Genomic DNA, 24,104 nt, shown 5'->3' with positions numbered 1-24,104 from the left:
AGACCCTTCAGTCCAACTGACCCACGCTGACCAAACTAAACTTGTCCCACTTACCCAAGTTTGCTTCATGTCCCTCTAAACCTTCCCTGTTCATGTACCTTTTTAAGTGTTGGAGTTGTCCCTGCATCTACCACTTCCTCTGGTACTCCACATGCAAACCACCTTCTGTTTGAAGAAACTGCCTCTCAATGTCCCTTTACAATCTTTCTCCTCACACGTTAAAAATATGCCCTCTAGTTTACCACCACCAACCCGCCTCACATCCCTCCCCCCCACCACCATCCGGAAAAACCTTGCCTATTCACCATATCCACACCCTTCATGATTTTATAAACCTTTATATAGTTCCAACATCTTTTTCTCCAGGGAAAAATATCCCATCTTATTCAGCCTCTCTCGGGAACTCAGAACCTCCAGTACTGACAACATCTTGGTAAATTTTTTCTGAAACCTCTCCAATTTAATAAGATGTTTCCGATAAGAGGCCAAATGTATTTTACATGTAAGTACATTAATTATAAATTCATTACAATTGATTGTAAAGCAATTCAACCTTGAGTAGACATCAACCTCCAACAGAGGGCAGCCAAGAAGAGAACCAAACAGTAGTGGGTGGTGCATCAGGATTGCTTCTCAGTTCAGGCATCATCCAACATCAGGGCCAAGTTGAAAGTTCTGCTTTCACAAACCCTCATGCTTATGCCTACGATGGCACATGCCTGTTGAGCTGGGAGAAACAACACTGGCTTTCAACCAAACTTGGGAGCACTTGATAAATTTTATTCCAGCCTGTGATATACAAATGCAAATTTCTGTGAATGCAAAATGCTCCAGTGACCTTTGAAACAGCCAGTCACTGATTAGAATGTTTCCTGGTGATTTCATATTGGAGCACCTTCACTCTAGACCATGCATGTACAAATTAAGGCAAATAATTTAATATCTAGTGGAGAATAAAACCTGCAATTTGCACCCACCATCCAGTTATGATGGAAAAGGAGCCCAGAGTTTAATTCAGTGTTATGTTTTATCATCAAAGCCTGCAAGCTGAGTTTAGTATGTTCTATATTTATTTAGTTAAACGTAGTAGCTAATTTGCATTGCATAGGCTTCAACCAACAATGAGTCCAGTTCTGTTTCCTGAGAAAATAATGTTAGTTAGCAGTCTTAGAGAGCTCGGGTTCTTTCAGTAATGTTTTACATGAGGAGAGTATACCTTTATGTACAGATACATTTATATCTCCTCCAGTTCCTGCAGAGCACTATCCATCCATCCTGCCTCGATCATGTGCTCAAAATTCTGATGACTGACATTTGAGACCATCACGTTTCAACTCAGAGACAAACATGTTACCAACTGAATCAAACCTAACCATCATAACTTGGGATAAGAAATGACAGTGAAATTATTCAAAGACAATTGATATTTAAAGAACCCAGTCAGATATCTAGAGTGTATCATGGCATAGAAAATTGAGATCCACTTTTCCTTTGCTTTGTAAATCTCTACAAAATAAGGGAATTACAGAAAAAGCGCATGTTATAAAGCCAATGAAGATTTGAAGTTATATATCTGACAATTATTGATATTTCTTGCAGCATACAGTATATAAATTTATTTGGCTTTTGCTGGCTGGCAAATAGGTAACAGTTCACAATGAGTTGAATGCATGGGAGTTGTCAATGCATAAATCGCACCATGAACTGAGGTTATCAAATGCGAAGTAATGTGTCTGTCAGGACTTCTCAATACTGAAACACAGCTGTTGATATTTGATTTATTTGATGGATCAAATAAAATTTCAGGGATCATCTAACAATGAATAGATATCGGTAGAAGGCAACACTTTTAAGATTGCAGGATTCTATCATGAGAAGCCATAAAATATGCTGAGTAATAAAAATGTATTGTTTAGCTCACTCCATGATCTCTCAGATTTCCAATCAAACTGACCAGTGGTGAAAAATTCCACTTGTAGTCACTGCATATACTCCATTCATTCTCATTAAAATAATTGATATTGTTTTCAGTTTAATGATGCCTACATCCTATTTTCTTATCCCACAATTTTTCAATATCTCTCCATCCTCTCTTCAGTTTAAGTCCAAATACTTTTATTTATATTTTGTAAATGATTTCCTGATTTAATGCTGATGGTTTAGTTTGTATTTGGACAAATACCAGAGTGAATGTTTCATAATTTTGTGATGTTCAAACTTGTTATGTGTCTCATTTTTGTGCAAGGTGTGTGGCAAGGTTTGCTTGTTGGAAGTCTCACCCCTGTTTACAGGGACAACGGCCCAGTTAAATTCATGGTTGTTGGGTTGTTAAAATGAAAAATCAGGTGGTCCATTTTTTTAAACGTCACTTTGAAAACGATGCCCATGTTACAGCCTCATAAAACTGTCAATCAAGCACAAGCAGTGGAATTCTGATTAAAAATCCCGTTAGTCTTGTCCAAATAAAAGCAAAAGAACTGAAAGGATATTGTTATAAGGGAAGGTTGAACACAATGGGAACCTATCTTTTCCTGAGAAAAAGAAGTATGAGATGTCACCTATTAGAGGTGTTTAAGAATATAAAATGATTTGATAGGGTTTGCATAGGGACAATGTTTCTATTTGCGAGCAGGAGAGGTCAAAACTCAATCATGGCGATAAATAAATCAAGTACGGATTCAGGAGAAACATAGTTACATGAATAGCAAAAATAAACAGCATTGAATACATGGTGTGAAGCTGGGGTAGCACAGCAGGCCAGACAGCATCAGAGGAGCAGAAAGTAAGAACTGCTGATGCTGGAGTCAGAGATAACGCAGTAGGAGCTGGAGGAAAACAGCAGACCAGGCAGCATCAGAGGGGCAGAAAAGTTGAAGTTTCACGTCAGGACCCTTCTTTAAAAATGTAGACGAAGGGTCATTTCTGAAGAAGGGTCCTGACGTGAAACATCAACTTTCGTGCTCCTCTGATGCTGCCTGGTCTGCTGTTTTCCTCCAGCTCCTACTGCGTTATCTCTGACTCCAGCATCAGCAGTTCTTACTATCTCTTTTGAATAACATAGATGCACTTAAGAGGAACCAATATAAATACATAAACATATAGAACATAGAACATTACAGCACAGTACAGGGTCTTCGGCCCTCGATGTTGTGCCGACCTGTCGTACCAATCTCAAGCCCATCTAACCTACACTATTCCATGTACGTCCATATGCTTATCCAATGACGACTTAAATGTACTTAAAGTTGGCGAATCTACTACCGTTGCAGGCAAAGCGTTCCATTCCCTTACTACTCTCTGAGTAAAGAAACTACCTCTGACATCTGTCCTATATCTTTCACCCCTCAATTTAAAGCTATGCCCCCTCATGCTCGCCGTCACCATCCTAGGAAAAAGGATCTTCCTATCCACCCTATCTAACCCTCTGATTATCTTATATGTCTCAATTAAGTCACCTCTCAACCTTCTTCTCTCTAATGAAAACAGCCTCAAGTCCCTCAGCCTTTCCTCGGAAGACCTTCCCTCCATGCCAGGCAACATCCTAGTAAATCTCCTCTGCACCCTTTCCAAAGCTTCCACATCCTTCTTATCATGCGATGACCAGAACTGTACGCAATACTCCCAGTGTGGCCGCACCAGAGTTTTATACAGCTGCAACACAACCTCATGGTTCTGGAACTCGATCCCTCTATTAATAAAAGCTGAAACACTGTATGCCTTCTTAACAGCCCTGTCAACCTGGGTGGCAACTTTCAAGGATCTGTGTACTTGGACACTGAGATCTCTCTGCTCATCTACAGTACCAAGAATCTTACCATTAGCCTAGTACTTTGCATTCCGGTTACTCCTACCAAAGTGCATCACCTCACACTTGTCCGCATTAAACTCCATTTGCCACCTCTCAGCCCAGCTCTGCTGCTTATCTATGTCTCTCTGTAACCTACAACATCCTTCGTCACTATCCACAACTCCACCAACCTAAGTGTCGTCTGCAAATTTACTCATCCATCCTTCTACACCCTCATCCAGGTCGTTTATTAAAATGACGAACAGCAGAGGACCCAACAGTGACCCTTGCAGTACACCACTAGTAACTGGTCTCCAGGATGAACATTTCCCATCAACCTCCACCCTCTGTGTTCTTTCAGCAAGCCGATTTCTGATCCAAACTGCTATATCTCCCACAACTCCATTCCTCCGCATTTTGTATAATAGACTATTGTGGGGAACCTTATCGAATGCCTTGCTGAAATCCATATCCACCACATCAACTGGTTTACTCTCATCTACCTGTTTGGTCACCTCCTCAAAGAACTCAATAAGGCTTGTGAGGCACGACCTTCCCTTCACAAAACCGTGCTGACTATCCATAATCAAATTATTCTTTTCTAGATGATTATAAATCCTATCTCTTATAACCTTTTCCAACACTTTACCAACAACTGAAGTAAGGCTCACTGGTCGATAATTACCAGGGTTGTCTCTACTCCCCTTCTTGAACAAGGGACCCACATTTGCTATCCTCCAGTCTTATGGCAATATTCCTGTAGACAATGACGATTTAAAGATCAATGTCAAAGGCTCAGCAATCTCCTCCCTGGCTTCCGAGAGGATCCGAGGATAAATCCCATTCGGCCCAGGGGACTTATCTATTTTCACGCTCTGTAGGATTTCTATTTCCTCTTCCGTGTGAACCTCAATCCCATCAAGTGTAGTAACCTGTATCTCAGTATTCTCCTCGACAACATTGTCGTTTTCTGGAGTGAATACTGTTGAATACACGATAAATAAAGGAAAATGATATCTTGTTGGGATTAGATGAAGAAGAAAGTGAGGTGGTTCACATGGAGCATCATCACTAGTAAAATCCTGATAGATCGCATGACATTATTCTTGGCTGAAAATTACTTGAAATACTTTGTGAGGAAATAATGTGAAATACATGTGTACACATCTTCCATTTGCCTACAAACAACTAGGCTCTGTCTGTAAATAATATTATAGCTTCCAGTCTGCACAAATTATTCACACCAAGACCAACTGATCATAAATTGATTTTCAGCACAATTCTTAAAGCAGATAGGATTATTTTACCAATGCGTTCCATTCCTGGTTGGACATTGAGGCACAGATATTCCCAGCCGGACAGGTATTAGATCAGAATGTTGGGAGCCTGCAGAGTCCCAAGTACAGGCTGGTACAGCTGGTGGCTCAACCATGTGTTGTCTGGATTGTCCAATAAATTCTCCAACATCTGAAGCACTCAACAAAATCCTTAACATTGGAGAATTTGGAGGAGCCTGCTTTCATGAAGTTAATAGTAAACCAGGACAAGGTGAAAAATTAAAAGATTGTCCAAAATCCCCAGCTATTAGGCTGACCTCCACCAAAGGTAACACAATCCACCACCCTCTCTCCATCCCAGCATGCACATACAAACACACACACACACAAACACACACACACACACACACACACGCACACACAGCTGAATACACACACACTCTCTGTAGACACCAGCTGTAACAGCCTCTTTATTCCTGGCCCCCACACCCTCCACAGATACCCAGTATCCTCAAAGTCACAACTCCACCCAAACTCCACTGGCCCCAGCATCCCCATTCTGCCACTGGCACTATCAATTCTCCACGCTCCACAGCACCAGTCCCTTTACCCTCATTCCAAACCTACTGTGACCAATATATCACCATATCCTCCCAGCACCCTATCCACTTGGCACCCTGCACTCTACCCATCTGACACCATTATGCTCTGGTATACTACTTATATTTGGTATATTAACACCCTACCTACCTGACATCTCAGCCCCTTAACCTACTGTCACCCCAACTCAGCATTTGCCTCCACATTTATCTTATCAAAGAAGTTGTCCAGGTGTCTGGCTGTGTTTGCTGGGTATTTAACTGCCAGAACATAGCATACTGCCAGCTGTAAAAGGTGTTATGGCTTGGCCTTCCCCTGACTATCTTACGTTACTGGGGATCGGTGAGATTTTGACTAATTTCTAACGGACCCAGGATCTGAAGTCTAGACCAGAAATAAGGACTTCAGTACTGACATTAAAGAAAAGAACAGAGTGACAATCTGACTGTGATTGCGTGGGTGGGCACAGTCAGCATATTGGCTGCCGCACATGGTTGTTGATACAGTTTGCCATGCACCAGGGTGAATGGCCTGTATTCGTGAAATCAGAACAGCACTGAAATTCATAAACCACGTCACTCATTTGGTAGGCAGAATGTCTCATTGTGTTAAATATTTACTTCATGCTAGAACAATGGAAGACTTCAAGGAAGTGAGTTAACAGCTGACACTTAAAGACTGATTGCATCCAAAAACACCAGAGGAGTTATAAGCAGAATATTCAACTTCCATTTTTTTCATTGACCAGAATCACCTCTTCCCCCTAACCTTACAGCCCCTATGGAAGTGCAGAATCCTGTAAAAATACAGGAGGATTGCCATTACAAGAGGTAGCAACATCTTCCATTATTACTGCATGAATGCCCTTGTTGCTAGGCAGCATTTGATCACTGCCTTGGATTAGAGCATTGCAAAGAGTAAAGCACGTCTCTGTTTGATATTTCAGCTTGTCCACATAAAGGTGCTATTTGAGTCCATAGCCTGGGTTGCTCGAGCTGTATATCTTTCTGTTCCATTGGCAGCAGTGCAATTAATCAACCAGGATCAAACAATTCTGAACCATTGACAGCAATACATCAGAATAGCTTGGAAACAAATAACATAGAAAGTGAATGAGAAATTAAATTCACTTTACCTTAGAAACAAGCACCTAATGTTCACAGTCACTCAGTTGGAAACAATCCACTTCTCCCCTCAACCAGGTCAGTTTTGCCTGTAATATTATCTCCATGGCCCTTTATTAACATAGTGCTCACAAATTTGTTGACCTCGGTCTTGAATGTGTCCAACAACTGGGGATAACAGCCTCTGATATACAGAATTTCCAAAATTCTTAATCCCACAAGTGAAGAAATTTCTCCTTTTCTCAGTCCTAAATGATCAATCTCCTTTCCTGAACCAGTATTTTTTGTTGATGCTGATTCATGTTGAATTTAGCAGATGATTCTGTAATCTAATGTGGTAGTGTGATGCAGAACACACAAAGCACATCGACAATGTACATTTTGTCTCTCTGAATTAGTTCAAAACTTTAATGTCAAAACTGATTTCTCATAGCTCTGTGAATACACTCAGAAACAGAAGCAAGATTGCCAAGCATTTTGTTTTTGGCTCAAAAGATGACACATTATTTGAACAGTAATAAACACTCCCAATACACAAACAAGCAAAAGGAAAATCCAGGATGTTGACCAATAGTTGCTGGCATATAATGGTAACAGTTTTGTTGGAATGAACACAGGCAAAAATCACCTGAGTTTAGATATCATCTTGCACACAAGCCCTTACGTTCATCAGTTCTAGTTTATTTGCCCAATAGTACGATGTCTAGCATGACTGATAAAATAATTGTTCAACAATGTTGATGATGTGCCTTTGTGTTTACAGAATTAAACAAACACCTTATGTAACCCGGGTTCACGCTACTTGAGAATGATTGAATTAAGTGGTTCCATTGTTTTAGAGTGAAATGGGAAGTTCTGACTTATTAGTAATGGACTTCATGAATTTGCACTTTTGAAATACCAGCACAACTACTGCAGAAATCATTCCTGCAAATGGCTTGTTAAAAAAAATCATTAAAATATGCCAATCATTTTGTTCAAATGTATAATTTCTCCAGCATTGATTTGTAACATTCTGCTGATTTCTTTCATTTTATTTATAGTTTGATTTAAGAATTTTTGCTTCTGAGAAACACATTGGGTTAGAGATTCTATTCAGTTTTGCCAGTGGAGCCAATTCTACAGGAATCAATGGACCTCCATACCTCATACTTTCTAGTGTCACTTGTGCTATATTCCATGCTGAGTGCAACATGTTGAATGCGTCAGGGGTGTTATAATATCAAACACCATGCCAGAGACACCGGTTTGATTCCATCCTCGGACAACCATTTTTGTGGAGTTTATCCATTCTCTCTGTGTCTGTGCGGGTTTCCTCCAGTTGCTCCAGTTTGCTCCCAAAGTCCAAAGATGTGCAAAGTAGCTGAATTGGCCACGGGGAAATGCAGGATTGTAGAAAGAAGGTAGGGTAGCTAGTTCTGGATAGGACAGTCTTCAGAAGGTCAGTGTGGATTAGAGGGGCTGAATGGCCAGCTTCCATACTGTAGAGATTCTATGATTTTGGGGAGAAAAGCCACCTGCCCATGCCAATTAGTCCGAAAATGTCCAATCTCATCTGACCTGGGAGGTGAAGCAGACTTGGGCCTGGGTACTACATGGATGGGAGTCTGCCAGGGAATACAAGTTCCCGTAGGCTTTCAGATACAATAGGGGCATTTAAGAGACTTCTGGATGAGCACATGAGCGGAGGGATAGTGACCAAGGACAGGCAGAGGGGATTAGTTTCATTTGGCATCATGTTCAACACAACGTCATGGCCCGAAAGGCCTGTTCCTGTGCTGTACTGTTCTATGTTCTATCTGGCCTGCTTAATTTGACATGTAGTCCCAACAGGGGACACACAGGTCCCTTCACTACATTCAGCGATTGTTCAGCTTCGGAACATGGCTTCAACTGCACGAGGGCAGAACTCTATCCTCACTCCATTAACTAGCCCCCAGACACAGGTAAGTTTCGGTTTGAATGGCCTATTTATGTTCCTATGTTCCTAGGTCATCAAAGACTAACTTCTACTCCAGTTTGTATGGAGTGGTTTTGGTGTATTTTGGAGTATTTTTGGTCTCAGCTGTAACTGTTACGACATCTTGAGTGAGGACAGAGGTTTTGGTCACTTGCTGCGCACAAAGGCCTCAGGAAGTATCAGGCCTTCGGTTGCCGTGCATCGAGGTCTGTAAGACTCAGAAATATAGCAGGGGCTGTGATGAGGAGAGCCCTGCATGGAAAGAAAGAAGAGGGGAGAGAGAGACATTGAGAGTCAGTGCTTGCGAAGACTCGAGCTCTATTGAACATCATCCTTTCACATTACTTCTCCAATATACATCACTTACCTATTTATTTGTAAAGTTATGTCATGTACTCCTCGTGGTGTGAATCCTGCAAGAAATTGCACTTAATTCATTATTGAACACATCCAATTGTGTAAGCAAAGACAAATTATTTAATGTTGCGCTTTCACTTGGTGCCGACCTTACGGTGCCCTTGTTTTCCTGCATGCTCCCATAGTATACTGACCATGGAACCACAACATGAAAGAGTGAAAGAATCTAAAGGGAGTGTCACAAAGCAGGTTATTGCTAAGAAAGAGCTGCCTTAAAGTTCTTGTTGATCCCTTCCACCACTTTAATGATGCATAAGACCAGAATGATGTGAGGCAGCAATTAATCAGGTTGTATTTGTCTCACTTTTTTTCTGTACAGGAAGTACCTGGACAATTCTCCACGATGTTGGGTAGACGCCAGTGTTTTAGCTGTACTGGAATAAGTTGTCCAGGGGTGAATCTGGCGTACTGGCGCACAAGTCTTCCTTATTTTAGCAATTATGCTGGAGCTCACAGCCCTTTATAGCATTCATTTCCTCCAACCATTTCCTTATGCTACACAGAGTGAATCACATTGTCTGAAGACTGATACCTATGATAGTGGAGAGTTCCAGAGGAGATAAAGCGAGCCTTCCCAGAGAGGGATGTAACTCAGCTGTTGTTGGTTTTCAGTGCTGAATTTCACCTTTTCTCATTCTTCCAGCTAAAATATATTACTTCATATTTCTCTGCATTAAATTTAGTATCAGCTTGGAAGGGAGGAGAAGGAATTTAGGGCAGAGATGAATCAGATACAGGTGAAAGCCGGGAGTCCTCTTGCAGCATGGCACATTAAGGGACTGTGCAACAATTTACATCTGGATTGCTTAACTTGACCCTGGACACAGCAACACCTGTAGATACCAGGATTTGCAATAAAAATCCACTGAAACTTTCAGTCCTAGCTTAAAGATATTTCATTCAAGTCATAGAGTCTAACAATATGGAAGCAGTTGCTTCAGTCTAACTCATCTGTGTCCATCAGACATCCCAAACCCAGCTCATTCCATTTGGTAGCATTTCGCCTAAGCCTCTCTAAATCTTTTCTGTTCACATACCTATCTAGATGCCTTTTAAATATTGCAATTGTATCCATCTCCAACACTTCCTCTGGCAGCTTGTTTCATCGATGGCCCACACTCTGTGTGAAAAAGATACCCCTCAGGTCCTTCTTAAAACATTGCTCATTCACCTTAACCCTCTGCCCTCTCATTTTGGAACTCTCCCAACCCTGGGAAGAAGACTTAGGTTCTATGTCATAAGACCTAACGCAGATTAGGTACATTAGTTGCAAATACCCTCTTTAAAAAGACAAAAAGCCCATCTCTGTACTGACGACAGATTGCAAGACCTAAAGCGATATGTTAATAAGGAAAATCATTTATGAAAACAATTACTCCCAGTTAAAGAATAACACATTGCATCATATTGTAGCAACAGATCACAGCTGCCACATCAGCAGGCTCTTCACACAATGGGTTTGGCTGCCAAAGTTAAAGGGCAGTAAAACTAATTCCTGGCCTCAGTTTGAGACTGCTCCTATCCCTTTAATGACAATACAAAACAAATTAAAACTGAATCCTCCACCTGGAAAGTGCAGTTCAATGTTGTCTTTGCAGATCAGCTTTTCACAGTTAGCCCCAGCACCAGTGCTATTGAAGGACTCCAGAAGGGAGATGCAATGAACAGCAGGACCATCAAATCACACTCCATTACAATGATTACGGAACTGGAGTCACATATCTCAATGAAATTAAAGTGGGAGATGCTGAAACACTCAGCAGACTAGGTAAGATGTGTGGGGCTGTAAAGGTCATTGACCTTTCACTGGGAGTAAGAAAAGTTGAAGATAGATCTGTTTCTAAGTAAGTACAAAGGCACTGAAAGTGGACAACAAGAAAAGAACATTCGGGACGGTCTGTAGATGGAAGGTAAGAGAGATGAAATGACAGTTGTGGGACAGTAAAGACACGAAAAATGAATATAAAGGCTTTGGAATAGCAGCAGAATCATTACCAACAACTCCTGTCTAAAATAAAAGTCACAGCATTTCAGTCCTTGTTTATTTGAATTGTTTATGATAATACAATTAATTTTCTCCACAAATCACCAGTTGTTATCAAGTCATGCGAAGATGTTTTGTCTTTGGCAAAGAAGGAATGATGTTAAAATGATCTCAAAAGATTTCTTTGTAAGAATTTTCATTTGCAGGTCGTAAAAAAGATGTACGTGAAACTCTGCTTTCACTCTCTGTCCTTAAATCCTTCCATCTGGTGTTTGCTCATGATTTTTGTTTGACTGTAACTCCGTGCTGCACTGTTGTCAATAGTTGGCTCCATCAGTATGTTGCTCTTTCTGTTTCTCAACTTTCTTTATCTTCTGGTTATTTCAGTCTATTTGTTTCTCATTGCAAGTGCAAACCCTTTTGCTGTTGATGTCAGAAAACCTCCTCAACATTTGGTACTGGACAGAGGTGCCAGGAACAAAATCCTCAAGCAAGGTATGTCATTTAACTTTGATTAGCATCTTCCATATGCTCAAGCACATGCGAGTTTATAACACAGAGTACAGAGCTTTAACAAAAGTAAGGTTGTGCTATAATTGTGGCTCAACTATGACATTTCAACATTCAAAAACATTACGTAATTGATGCTTAAAACAATTTGGCTGGTTGAATTGTTCCTCAATAGTTTTAACAACTTCGATAAATATATGGAATATAAAGCTGGCTGCAACACATGACCAAGTATATTCGGAACTCAACTGGTTTTAATCGGTAATGACAAAAATGGGTCTCAACAATGTGAGAAGTGATCATTACAATTTTGTCTCAGCTGTCTTTACCCTTCAGTTGTTGTATTCATGACTTGACTAGAATGGAATCTAACTCCATCTGAAACAGGGAAGCCCAGGCTTTGGGGTTGGGATTGAGGGCTCAGGCTGGACTCATTCATGGAATGTGTATGTTACTGGCCAGGCCAACATTTATTGCCCAGGGGGCAGTTAAAGGTCAACTACTTTCCAATCGGTCTGGAGTCACATGTAGGCCAGAGCAGGTAAGGAAGGCAATTTCCTTCCCCAAAAGGGCCCAGTGGGTTAGTCCTGCCAATTGACAATGGTGTTATGATTATCATTAGACTCTGAATTCAAGATATTTTAAAATTGAATTACAAATGTCGCCATCTGCCAAGACAGGATTTGACCTTGGATTCCCAAGCAATTGCCTGAAGCTCTGGATTAATAGTCCAGCAATAAGACTACTGGGCCATCAGCTCTCTGATTAGGTGGCCAGTAATCAGAATGAACAATTCTGAGAAGAGAGAAAACGGGTGGACTTCGGGTTGAAAACTATTGAGTGTGGTCTCGATAGAAAGACTGATGTGTTTACATTGTCCACTACCTGAAGGATGTCTACAGTTAGATAAAAAGTTACATTTAATGAAGAATTATAGGGATCATGAATTATGTGCAACATCTCCATAATCTCTTTTCCGTTACAGCAAAGTCTAGCATACAACAACATTTTATGCTTATTCCTCTACTTGATAAGCCCCAAGGATGGCCTGAGAGTTCAGGACCTCAGCAATGGTACATCATCGAAAGGGATTAATGTCTTCATACCAGTACCACTTTGCAGTTTTATAATCTGACAAAGGTTTACTTTCATCATTAGATTTTGGAATTTGACCTGCAGTGAATATTATATTCTGCACTCTGAAACCTCAAATAAGTAAACCCATTATCACAAATCATTCACTAAAATCATGTTTCCTGTTCCAGTCTATTTTAAATATTGATTAGCCTGACTTACATTTAGAATCTTCTTATAATATTAGGAAGTTATTTCTTTACAAACGAAATCATGGGCCAATTTTCTCCCTTACTTTCCTGAAGGCTTCCTATTGCTGGATAGCCACATGTCTAGAGATATGTATTTCCAGTTTGTGATGGCCTTGTTTCCTCCACTTTCTGAGGTAGAGATTTCCACGGTCCCATAGCCTTCTGGAAAAAAAATGCTTCTTGTCAATGTCGAGAACGAGTGAACCCCTTATTTTAAAACAGTGCCTTCTAGCTCCATACTCACTGACAAGAGGAAATGTTTCGCTCTTTTAAACTCCAGAAAGAGAAGAAGCGCAAGCTGTTTAATGTTTGCCCATAAGAGAGCTGCTATTCCAAGTACCAACCTGGTAAAGAGTCTCTGAATTGGCTTCTTGGCATTTGGGTGCCTTCTTACAAAATAAGAATAAAAATAGAGTACTTGGGATGTACTGTCAGTAATGCTCTGTCTCACTGAAGATCAACACCTTAACATTGATGTCCAATACTTCTCGCAATAAAGTATAGCATTCTATTAGTTTTCTTGATCACTCGCTTTACCTGCACATTAGCATTTTGTGATTCAGGAACTAGAGCATGTAAACACCTCTTCAGTTTAGAATACTGAAGTCAATTTCCATTTATTTAATATTCTGTTTTTCCATTCCTCCTGCAGCAGTGAACAACTTCTCGTTTACCCTCCCTATACTCAGTCAGACAGATTTGTGCTCCCTCGTTTAACCTATCTGTGTCAGTACTTACTTTGTTATCTTCATAACACACTTTCTGATCTCATCTGTGTAAACTGCAAATTTACTGTCAACTCTTTCATCCACTCATCTAAGTCATTGCTATGAATTGTAAAAGCTTTGAGTGCCCACATAGATCCCTATAGGACTCCACTCATTTCATTGCGAATCATTAAGACCCACTTACACATGGATTTTATTTCCTGCCGGTCAATCAATCTTCCATCTTTACTAGTATGTTACTCGCGACACCATGAGCTCCAACTCTCCACAATAATCTCTCATGGAGCACTGTGTCCAGTGCTCTCTGGAAAGCGAAGTATAGTTTATCTGACAGCTTGCTTTTATTCACAGTGCTTGTCACTGTTGCAAAGACTCACAATTGGTGAAACACAATATTCCTTTCACACATGAAGATTCTTCCTGATTGCTTCAGCTTTTCCAAATGCCTCCTTAATGAACAAACCTAGCACTTTCCCCACCAAAGACATCGACTAACTGGCCTGTAGTTTCCTGCTTTCTGCCGCCCTCCTTCTTGAACAGGAAGTTTATGTTTGCTACATTCACTCTTAATGAACCATGTCTGAATCTAAAGAATTTAACAAAATCAACTCTAAAGCATGTATGACCTCATTAATCATTGCTTTTAAGACACTGGATGAAGTCAATCTGGACCTGGTGAATTATCAACCTGCAGCTCCATTAATTTATAGATGCAGAGTCACAGAGTTATAGAGCACAGAAGTAGACTGTTTGATCCAACTCATCCACACCGACAAAGTTTCCCAAACTAAACTCGCCCTACTTGCCTGCATTTAGTCCTTATCCCTCTCAACCTTTCCCATTCATGTACCTGTCCAAATGTCTTTGAAATGTTGTAATTTTACCCACATCTACCATTATCTCTGGCAGTCATTCCACACATAAACAACCCTCTGTGTGCAAAAGTTTCCCCCCATGTCCCTTTTATATTTCCTCCTCTCACCTTAAAAATACGCCCTCTTATATTGATCTCCGCATGCTAAGTTAATGGCCTTGACTATTCATGTTATCGATAGCCCTCATGACTTATAAACTTTTATAAGACCACACTCAATGCCTAAAGCCCCTGTGGAAAAGAGTTCCAGTCTATTCGACCTCTCCTTTTAACTCAAAACCTCCAGTCTCAGCAAATATCCTGATAAATCTGTCTGAAACCTCTCCAGTTTAAGAAAACCCTTCATATAGCAGGGTAATGAGAACTGTACACAGTGTTCCAAAAGTGGCCCCACCGACATCCTGCACTGTAACAACATGACGTCCCAACTCCTATACTCAATGATCTGAGCAACAAAGGCAAGCATGCTAATTGGCTACTTAACCACCCTGTGTAGCTGTGATGCAACTTTCAAAGATCTATGCACCTGAACCTTTAGGTCCCTCTGTTTGTCAAAACTACACAAAGCTATGTCATTAAATATATAAATTTTGCACTATTTTGCACACCAATACCTCAATACCTCACGTTTATCTGAATTTAACTACATCTGCTGCCCCTCAGTCCATTGGCTCAAAAGATCTCTTAGTAATATTAGATAACCTTCTTCACTGTCCACTTTACCACCAATTACGTTATCATTCAGGTATTATGCAACATGCTTCCAAAATTCTCATCTAATTCACTTATATAAATGACAAACAACAGTGGCTGCAGCACCAGACACTGTGGAACACCACTGGTCATAGGTCTCAAGTCCCAAAAGGCAATGCTCCACCATTGCACTCTGTCTCCTACCATCAAGCCAATTTGGTGTCCAATGGGAAAGCTCTCCCTGAATCCCACGTGACCTAACTTTACTGACCTGAACACAAAGTGTAGAGCTGGATGAACACAGCAGGCCAAGCACCAACTTTGGAGCAGAAAAGCTGACGTTTCGGGCCTGGACACTTCATCAGAAATGGGGGAGGGGGAGAGGGCTCTGAAATAAATAGGGACAGAGGGGGATGCAGATCAAAGGTGGATAGAGGAGAAGATAGGTAGGCGGAGGCAGCGGAAAAACTGCTCAATGACCAACATGACTGGTATTCATTGATGTGTTGGTGGAGGGGGACAAAGGTGATCCCCTCATTGAGGAATGACCATTTGTCCTCAGTCAGGGGAGGTCTGGGGGGATGGTGAAGCACTGTTGGGGATAAATTGGGAAGGATTGAATGTGGACTGTAGACCATTGGGGATGATCTGGTTCTGTATGCAGGTACTAAGAAAGGTGATGAGGCTGTGTACCTGGTTTGCTTCAGGACATGGTCGAGCAGTTTCAAGGCTGAGGAGATTACAAGAGAGTTACAGTGGGAGAGAGATCCCCTGAGGTTTGTCCGGAGGGAGGAGGGTAACTTTTTCCACACTTTGTTGTTTCAGATTCTCCAGCATCTGCAGTTCTTATTATCTCTTTACTGACCAGACCACCATGTGCAACCATGTCAAAGACTTTATTAAGGTCAACGTAGACAATGTATCCTGCTATGCCCCTGGACTTTTTTTTTGCACACATCTTCAAAAAATTCAATAAAGTTCCTGAGATGCTGTCTCCCAGGCACAAAGCTATGCTGACTATCCCTCATCAGTCCCTGTCACTTCAAATGCAATGTAAATCTTATCTCTAGGAATCCTGTTTAACAACTTAGCCACCATTGATATCAGACTCACCAGCCTATCGTTCCCAGATTTCACCTTGCAGCTTTTCTTAATCAAAGGCACAACATTAGCCACCTTCCAGTCTTCTGGTGTCTCAACCATCGCTGTAGTTAATATAAATGTCTCCATTTGGGGCCTTGAAGTTTCTTCTCTAGCTTCCCACAGCACCTTGGGATACATTTGATCAGGTGCCAAAGACTCACCCACCTTTATGGATTTTAAGACCTCCAGCACCTCCTCTTCCGTCATGTGGACCATTTTCTAAACATCAATACGTATTTCTTCAAGCTCACTAGCCTTCATGTCTTTCTTCACAGTAAATACTGACATGAAATATTCCTTTAGTGTCTCTCCCATCTACGGTGTTTCCACACACAGACAACGCTGTTGATCTTAAAGGGTGCTATTCTCTCCCTGGTTGTTCTTTTGCTCTTAATGTACTCATAGAATCTCTGTGGAATATCCTTAACCTTAACAATCAAAGCTACCTCATATCTCCATTTGACCTCCTGATTTCTGTCTTAAGAATGCCTCTGCCCCTCATATTTTTCAAGAGATTCACTTGATCCCAGTTGTCTGGACCTAACATAAGCCTCCTTCTTATTCTTAACCTGATCCTCAAGAACTTTATTCATCCATTGTTCCCTACTCCTACCAGTCTTATCCTTCCTTCTAAAAAGATCATGCTGCCTCTGAACTCTTGTTATCTCATTTTCGAAAGCCTCCCACTTGCTAGTCATCCTTTTAGCTACAGTCTGCTCCAATCAACTTTTGAAAGTTTCTGTCTCATATCATCAGAATTGCTTCACTACAATCAAGACCTTTAACTTTTATACAAGGTTGATCCTTTAAGTTACCAATTTGAAGCTAATAGAATTATGATCACTGGTCCCAAAGTGATTTCAGTTTCACCATGTACTTTTCTTTCTTCCAGTTCCTGATTTGAAGGTCTTCCTGGAATTTTTTTTTGTACTGTCTATAATGAAAAAAGAAGCAAGAATATTTATTCATTCAATCTGCCACTTCTTTACAATCAATTACTAAGTCACCAATCTCAACCTCAAAATGACCAAAACTCACTTTGCTTATACTTTTTCTTTCCAATATCCATGGAAACACTTGCTATCTGTTTTCAGCTAGCTCCGCCTCATGCTTTAATTTATTTGTTCACGTTAACCTTTTAGCCATTCTCTGCTATTCTTTACATTCTGACAAGTCACTTGCTCTTCCACTCACCTTTGCACAAAATATATTTTTTACTTTAATGTTGATGCTTTCCCGACTGCTTTAGCTGAACATGGATGTTCAATCAACGCCTCGGAATTTGGTTTTATAGCATGAATATATGTATTCTGAGTATTCTGAAAAATTCCTTCAAATATTTGCACCTGCTTCTCTTGTGACCAATTCCTAGCCTAATATACCAGTTCGCCCCAGATAGCTCAACATTCATGCATGCATAGTTTGAAATAGAACTGCCGATGCTGCAGTCAGAAATAACACAGTGTGGAGCTATAGAAAAACATCAGGCCAGGCAGCATTAGAGGGGCAGAAAAGTTGATGTTTCATTTCAGAACCCTTCTTCAGAAATGGGGGAAGGGGAAGGGAGCTCTGAAATAAATAGAGAGAGGAGCAGTGGGGCTGGGGAAGGTAGGTGGGATGGTAATAGATGAGTGCAGGTAGGCAGCGGTGGGGATTGGTCAGTGAGGTAGGAAAAGCTGTGACACCATTGGGTTGTAGGGCCCCAAGGTGGAAAATGAGGTGCTGCTCCTACAGTTTGCGGGTGGCATCATTGTAATACTGGAGGATGCCCAGGACTGATATGTCGTCCAGGGAGTGGGAGGGGGAGGTGAAATGGTTCGCGAATGGAAGGTGTTGTCATTTCGTGCGAACACAGTGTAGGTGCTCCACAAAGTGGTCTTTGAGCTGATGATTGGTCTCACCAATGTATCTCATCCCCACCTCCTTGATTTGACACAAACTGCCCATCTTCTCTCCCACCTATCCACTCCTCCCACCTCACTGACCAATCCCCACAACTACTTTCCTAAACTCACCTATCACCATTCCAGCTACCTTCCCCAGTACCACCGCACCTCTCTATTTATTCCAGACATCTCTTCCCCATTCCCCATTTCTGATGAAGGATCCTGACCTGAGATGTCAGCTTTCTTATTCCTCTGATATTGCGTGGCTCCTCCTGCTCCAACCTGTGTGATCTATGCAATCACACATGCCTGGATTTAACTTTAACATAATAGTCTTAGACCCATTCTTCCTCTTTTTAAACTGGATGTAAAATCCAATCATTGTATGATCACAACTACCCTGAGGTGCCATTATTGTGAGGTTGTTAAATAATCCTGTCACATTAAATAATACCAAGTTCAGCTCATCCTGCATTCTGGTTGCTTCCAGACTGGGCTGCACTGAAATATTATAATTGTGGAAGACTTTATTCCCTTTATTTCATCTCCATGAAGAATAAAGTAAGAAGGGCAGCCTTAGCAATGAGATCATACAGTGCATTCAGGACAGTTTGATAGAATAATTCCTTAAGGCTTCAGTTACAGAACAAATTATTTTCAATGTGGTCATGTGTAATGACATGGAATTAAGGAATTAATAATTAATAATACAGTGACCATTGGGTGAGAGTGAACATGTGATGATAGAATTTCACGGTCAGTCTGAGATTATGAGACATGAATCCATAATTAGTTCCTTAAACTTAAATACAGGCAAGTGCAAACATAAAAATGACAGAAGTGAACTGGCAAAATAGATACCAAGAGAGAGAAGAGATGGTAGACATTTCAGAAGCTATTTTGTAACTGTCAATTCCTTTGAGAAACTTGCATTCAACAAAATGGTTACACCATTTGGGGGTAAAGAAAGTAATTAAGGATGGCATTAAATTGAAAGAGAAGATGAATAACACCACAAAGTTTCATACATAGTCAGAACATCAGAAACATGTTAAAAATCAGCAATGGGTAAATTTAAAAAAAGGAGAATTTGGAAAATGAGATGAACTGATCAAGAAATACAAAATCCCACACTAAAAGCTTCTATGAGTATATAAAAAGGAGGCCTGAAGGTTGCTTGTAAGATAAGCTGGTGCAAAGGTATAAGCTTCATGGGTGCTGTCAAGATAGAAAGCATTCGCTGTAACTAATTTCTTGGTCGAGTGAGGCATCAACAAAGTGGGAGCTCTTGCCATGACACTATCACTTCTGTTCATCACTCTACACCTGTAGAGGGACCATTAAAGGCACAAAGCCATGTTCTCCATTGGAAAACCCTCCACTGGATGGTACATTTGCTTACTTCTTGCTCTTCCCCTTTCAGCAAATAGAGGAGAAAACTGATTCCGTTCAATAGAAAGTCTCTGTTATCAAATTAATCAAACCTGAAACAGTGTAAGGCCTGTAACATCTAACAATTAAATGGTTCTCCCCAAGTCTCCACATGCCAACTGTGAAGCTACATTTTTGTCCCATATCTATCTTGTTACTTTATATCCATTTGCACTAAGTCGTTATGCCCTCTGTTTTATCAAAAATGCATCATACTCATTTCTCAAAAGGGCCTTTGCAAAATAAATAATCCTACAGCAATATTTGGAAAATTGTCCTTAATCATTGGTGTAATATTAACAAGCAATTTCTGGATTTTCAGAAACTCCACTTCAGGAAATCGTGAACTTCTAATCATAAGGTGAAGAGACTCTGGATATGGTTCATTTGATGAAAGCTTGTGCTTGTCCAGTCATGAAAGTGCTGGCCTTTACATCTTTGTTTCTTTTCATAATGACAGTTTCTGTCATATATAAGTATCAGTTAAAATATGACCAAATGTTCAAATATTTCCAACCTTTTAAAAATGCAACCACTTCATTGGAATTTGGAACAGAAAATGGCTCTGCACAGGTGATGATTTCTTCAAAGGGATTTTGGACAATTAACTCCATTGGACGACTTGGCAACCAGATGGGGGAGTATGCAACACTATATGCATTGGCAAAATTGAATGGCCATCAGGCATATATTTTACCTTCCATGGCCAATTACCTGGCCCCTATCTTCAAAATTACTCTTCCAACCCTCCATGACAGTGTGAGAAAGGCAATAAAATGGAAGAATTATCCACTCCATGACTGGATGGAGGATACGTACCGTAGTATAAAAGGAGATTATGTCCAGCTCTCAGGATACACCTGTTCCTGGACTTTCTACCATCACATCCGGTCAGAAATTCTTCGTGAGTTTACTTTGCATGATTTTATCGTAGAACAGACTGATATATTCCTCAGACGCATTAGAGGTGAGCGAAAGAATGTGACTTATGTTGGTGTTCATGTTCGAAGGGGAGATTATATTCATGTCATGCCAAATGCTTGGAAAGGAGTTATAGCTGATAAGAAATATTTAGACACAGCAATGGCCTACTTCAGAAATAAATACAAAAATGTGGTTTTTGCAGTGACAAGCAATGGAATGGACTGGTGTAAGCAAAACATTAATAACTCCAAAGGAGATGTTTACTTTTCAGATGATCCAAAGCAGGCCACTGTGGCTTTTGACTTTTCTATTCTTGCACATTGTAACCACACAATAATGACAATTGGAACGTTTGGTTTCTGGGCTGGCTACTTGGCAGGTGGGGAGACAATTTATCTCACAAACTTTACTTTACCTGAGTCTCATTTTCTTAAAGTGTTTAAATATGAGGCTGCTTTCTTACCTCAATGGATAGGAATTCCTGCGGATCTCTCACCTCTTCTGCACAAAAATACTTCAAAATTGGTCCAGTAGCTACATATCCTATATTCTTTAAAGCTTGTTCGTGTGATATCTCTTGAGTTTAATTCAACTTCATATGGAAAGGAAATTAACTAAATATCTCAAGAAAATTGAGATCGTGGAGAATAAGTGGTTAAGTTCAGAAATCAACGTGTCCAAACATATACTTTGAAATTTATTGAAAATATTCTTGTCTTTGTTTTGTCAAAGCCACTGCATAATATAATTCAGTTAGTAACAGTTATGTTGCTGGAGTTGGATAATGGGTAGGACTAAAGCAGTTCATAGTATACAGGTCATATCTGACTAGACAGTACAGCAATGGAATTAACAATCAAAAACATCTGTATAGGATTGTCTCTTCAAGGAACACTCTGTAAATTTGATTCTGTGGTTTCCTTTATTATTTTCTACAAGGCTACCATTATCTCACTATCACTAACAAGAAGAAAATACATCCAGAGTAACAGTCTAGGAACCTCCATCTTTTAAGATAGAAAAAATGTTTTAGACCTTGGCATTTATCAATATCAAGGCAAAAGACTGCAGGTGCTGCTAATCTGAAATAAAGAGAGATAATGTTGGAGAATTTACTTTCCTCATTATCCAAACCCTACAGCCTCACACAAATTACTCCTTCAAAAATTTATCTCACTTTCATCAAATCAATGGAAAACTGGCACAGTAGATTGTTTGCCTGCTCTTTTTCAATTTTTTTGACTGAAGACATGTCTGTCTCATGTAGCTGCAATCTCCATCACTCAGTAGAACTAAGCTCATGACATGACTCCACCCCAAGCAGGCTCGGGATCAAACTCTGTGTTATTGGCACCGATTTAATCCTCACCAATTGAAATAAACCATTCTCCCTTCCCACCCCCAACATTAAAATGATCAAGGAGTGTGTATTGTTGTGAAAACACACACATCTCAAGATAAACGGTCATCTAGAGTCAAGGATCAGGACATGGAGACTGCAATTTTCCTTCCATCATGTGGCGGAACAGGAATCTCGCCCGTTTTTATTGCCTGCCACTGAAACATCTTGCAGATTGGTACAAAATCTTTCATGCTCCATTACAATCCAACTTCCTTTTGGTCATTAAGTCCCTGTGTGGGATTTGACCTGAGCAAATGGCTGAACAGAATTCACTCCCAATTTTGTTAACTTTCTTTTTGAAGTTTTGGAAAGAGTTACAAGTTCATCCTCAACTTGTCCGGCCACATTATGAACACACCATCGTGGGCCTTCAAGTCTTCAGATTGAATTTTAACCCAGAGCTTCTGACTTTGAGGCAGGGATACCATGCCCTGTACAGCAAAGCATCTAATCATAAACTGATATGCCCATTGAATGATGGTCTTCAGAATAACATTAACCTTAATAACTCAAAGCTAGAATACAAGAGGTTTTTCTTTGTGCTGCAGCTATGCAAAGCCTCAGTTGGACACTGTGTTTCTGAGACAGGGTGGCATCAACTTTATGCACAGTACATTAGCTTTTCAGGGAGTGCAGAGTAGATTTGCTATAACCACCAGAACACACAAGAGTTGTATTACAAGGCAGGAATAAACAAGTTAGGGTCGTAAGTTCCTGAATTTGGAAATTAGAAGTTTCAAAGTAGATTTCATTGGAGGTTTCAAGATATTATGGGGAACTGATTAGCAAAGAAAATGATTTCTGCTGGTTTGGGAATCCCGAACTGGGGCATCGAGCCTAAATATTCAAAGCAGGTCCTTTCAGGAGAGAGGTAAGGAAAAACGTCTATGTGAAAGGGTGATAGAGGTTTGGAAGTGTCTTTTTCAAATGGTAATTCTCATCTCATTGAATGGTGGAGCAGACTTGAGAGGCTAAATTACTGATTCCTATTTTCATGTTCTAATATGAATCATAAGGAATATGAAGTTTGGTCTGTTTCCATGAGCAGAGGATATTCCTCTCACCCAATAACTGAAAAACTGCTGCAATGAATATCATGAATATTTTCAAAGGGAAATGCTGATCAAGAATATTGCTCCACTTTGACAATGTTGGGAACGTTACCTATATATTTGTATATCATTGTGTGGAGAAACTGAGATGATTTTGTGATTTGATGTTACAAGCAATATGCAACACAGATGAAACACTTTGAAGATATATAGCCTTTAATTGTTTTGTCAATTTGTTCTAATGTGTCTCATTAAAATTGATCATTTGTATATCCTTTTTTAACATGTTTCGAACGTTCAAGCCTGATTGGACAAGCATGACAGTTTGTTGACAAATAATGCTGACGTTTCAAGTAAACAAGGAAAATTTAAGATATTGATCTGTAAATCCTGTGGTTTATGGTAACATTTTTATCATAATTAGTGCTAGCAGAAATTGTTCACATTTAGTTTGTCAAACTGCAAGCCCTATGTTCAAACATATAATCTTTGTCACATTGGTAATTTCTAATAATGTTTATTTCTTGCTTTTGTAAATGAATAATGCTGCATGAGATGATCTAAGATGGAATGGTCCAATGGTCCAAGCTGGAATAGAAAATTCTGACTTATTTGTAATCAAACTCATAATGTACCGATAACCCTTTCCAATCACACATGCTGAGAGAAAATAGTTTCCTAAAAATAAATACATTTCTGAAAGTATGTTAATGGATGCTAATAATTTTACTCATGTGTACAACCAGTCCTGTACATATGATGGTGTCATTGACATGGATTGACTTGAGAAGAATTACTGATCACGCGAGTATTTGCACAACAAATAAAGAGAGTGACAGGCTGGAGTTTAACAGAAGTACTGCAGAGTAGTTTTGCCAAAAATAGAAACCGAGGTATCAACATAACAACCTCCTCTTGTCAGAATATCCACGTTTCTCAAATGTTCTTAACAGTGCTGGTGGGTGAATGAAGAGGAAGCCCAGCCAG

General features: G+C 40.1%; 1 protein-coding gene across 4 annotated transcripts in view; it reads left to right on the top strand.

The window, feature by feature from the left end:
• Positions 1-23,778, top strand: part of LOC125466158 (galactoside alpha-(1,2)-fucosyltransferase 2-like) — a 39,830-nt gene extending 16,052 nt beyond the window's left edge. Inside the window, exons 1-3 of one of the 4 annotated variants that reach the window (XM_059638781.1) lie at positions 10,696-10,933; positions 11,559-11,644; positions 20,062-23,778. In XM_059638781.1, coding sequence (XP_059494764.1) covers positions 20,118-21,197 — 1,080 coding nt within the window. In that variant the 5' untranslated portion in view covers positions 10,696-10,933; positions 11,559-11,644; positions 20,062-20,117 and the 3' untranslated portion in view covers positions 21,198-23,778. Of the gene's footprint in view, positions 1-10,695; positions 10,934-11,536; positions 11,645-20,061 lie in introns of those variants that run through there. The other 3 variants (XM_059638779.1, XM_059638780.1, XM_059638782.1) reach the window with 3 other exon arrangements.
• Positions 23,779-24,104: the final 326 nt, after the last annotated feature.

Source organism: Stegostoma tigrinum, chromosome 31, assembly GCF_030684315.1.
Source record: "Stegostoma tigrinum isolate sSteTig4 chromosome 31, sSteTig4.hap1, whole genome shotgun sequence".
NCBI lineage: Eukaryota > Metazoa > Chordata > Chondrichthyes > Orectolobiformes > Stegostomatidae > Stegostoma > Stegostoma tigrinum.
The sequence above is the reverse complement of the archived record's forward strand: the minus strand, read 5'-3'. Positions and strand labels throughout refer to the sequence as shown.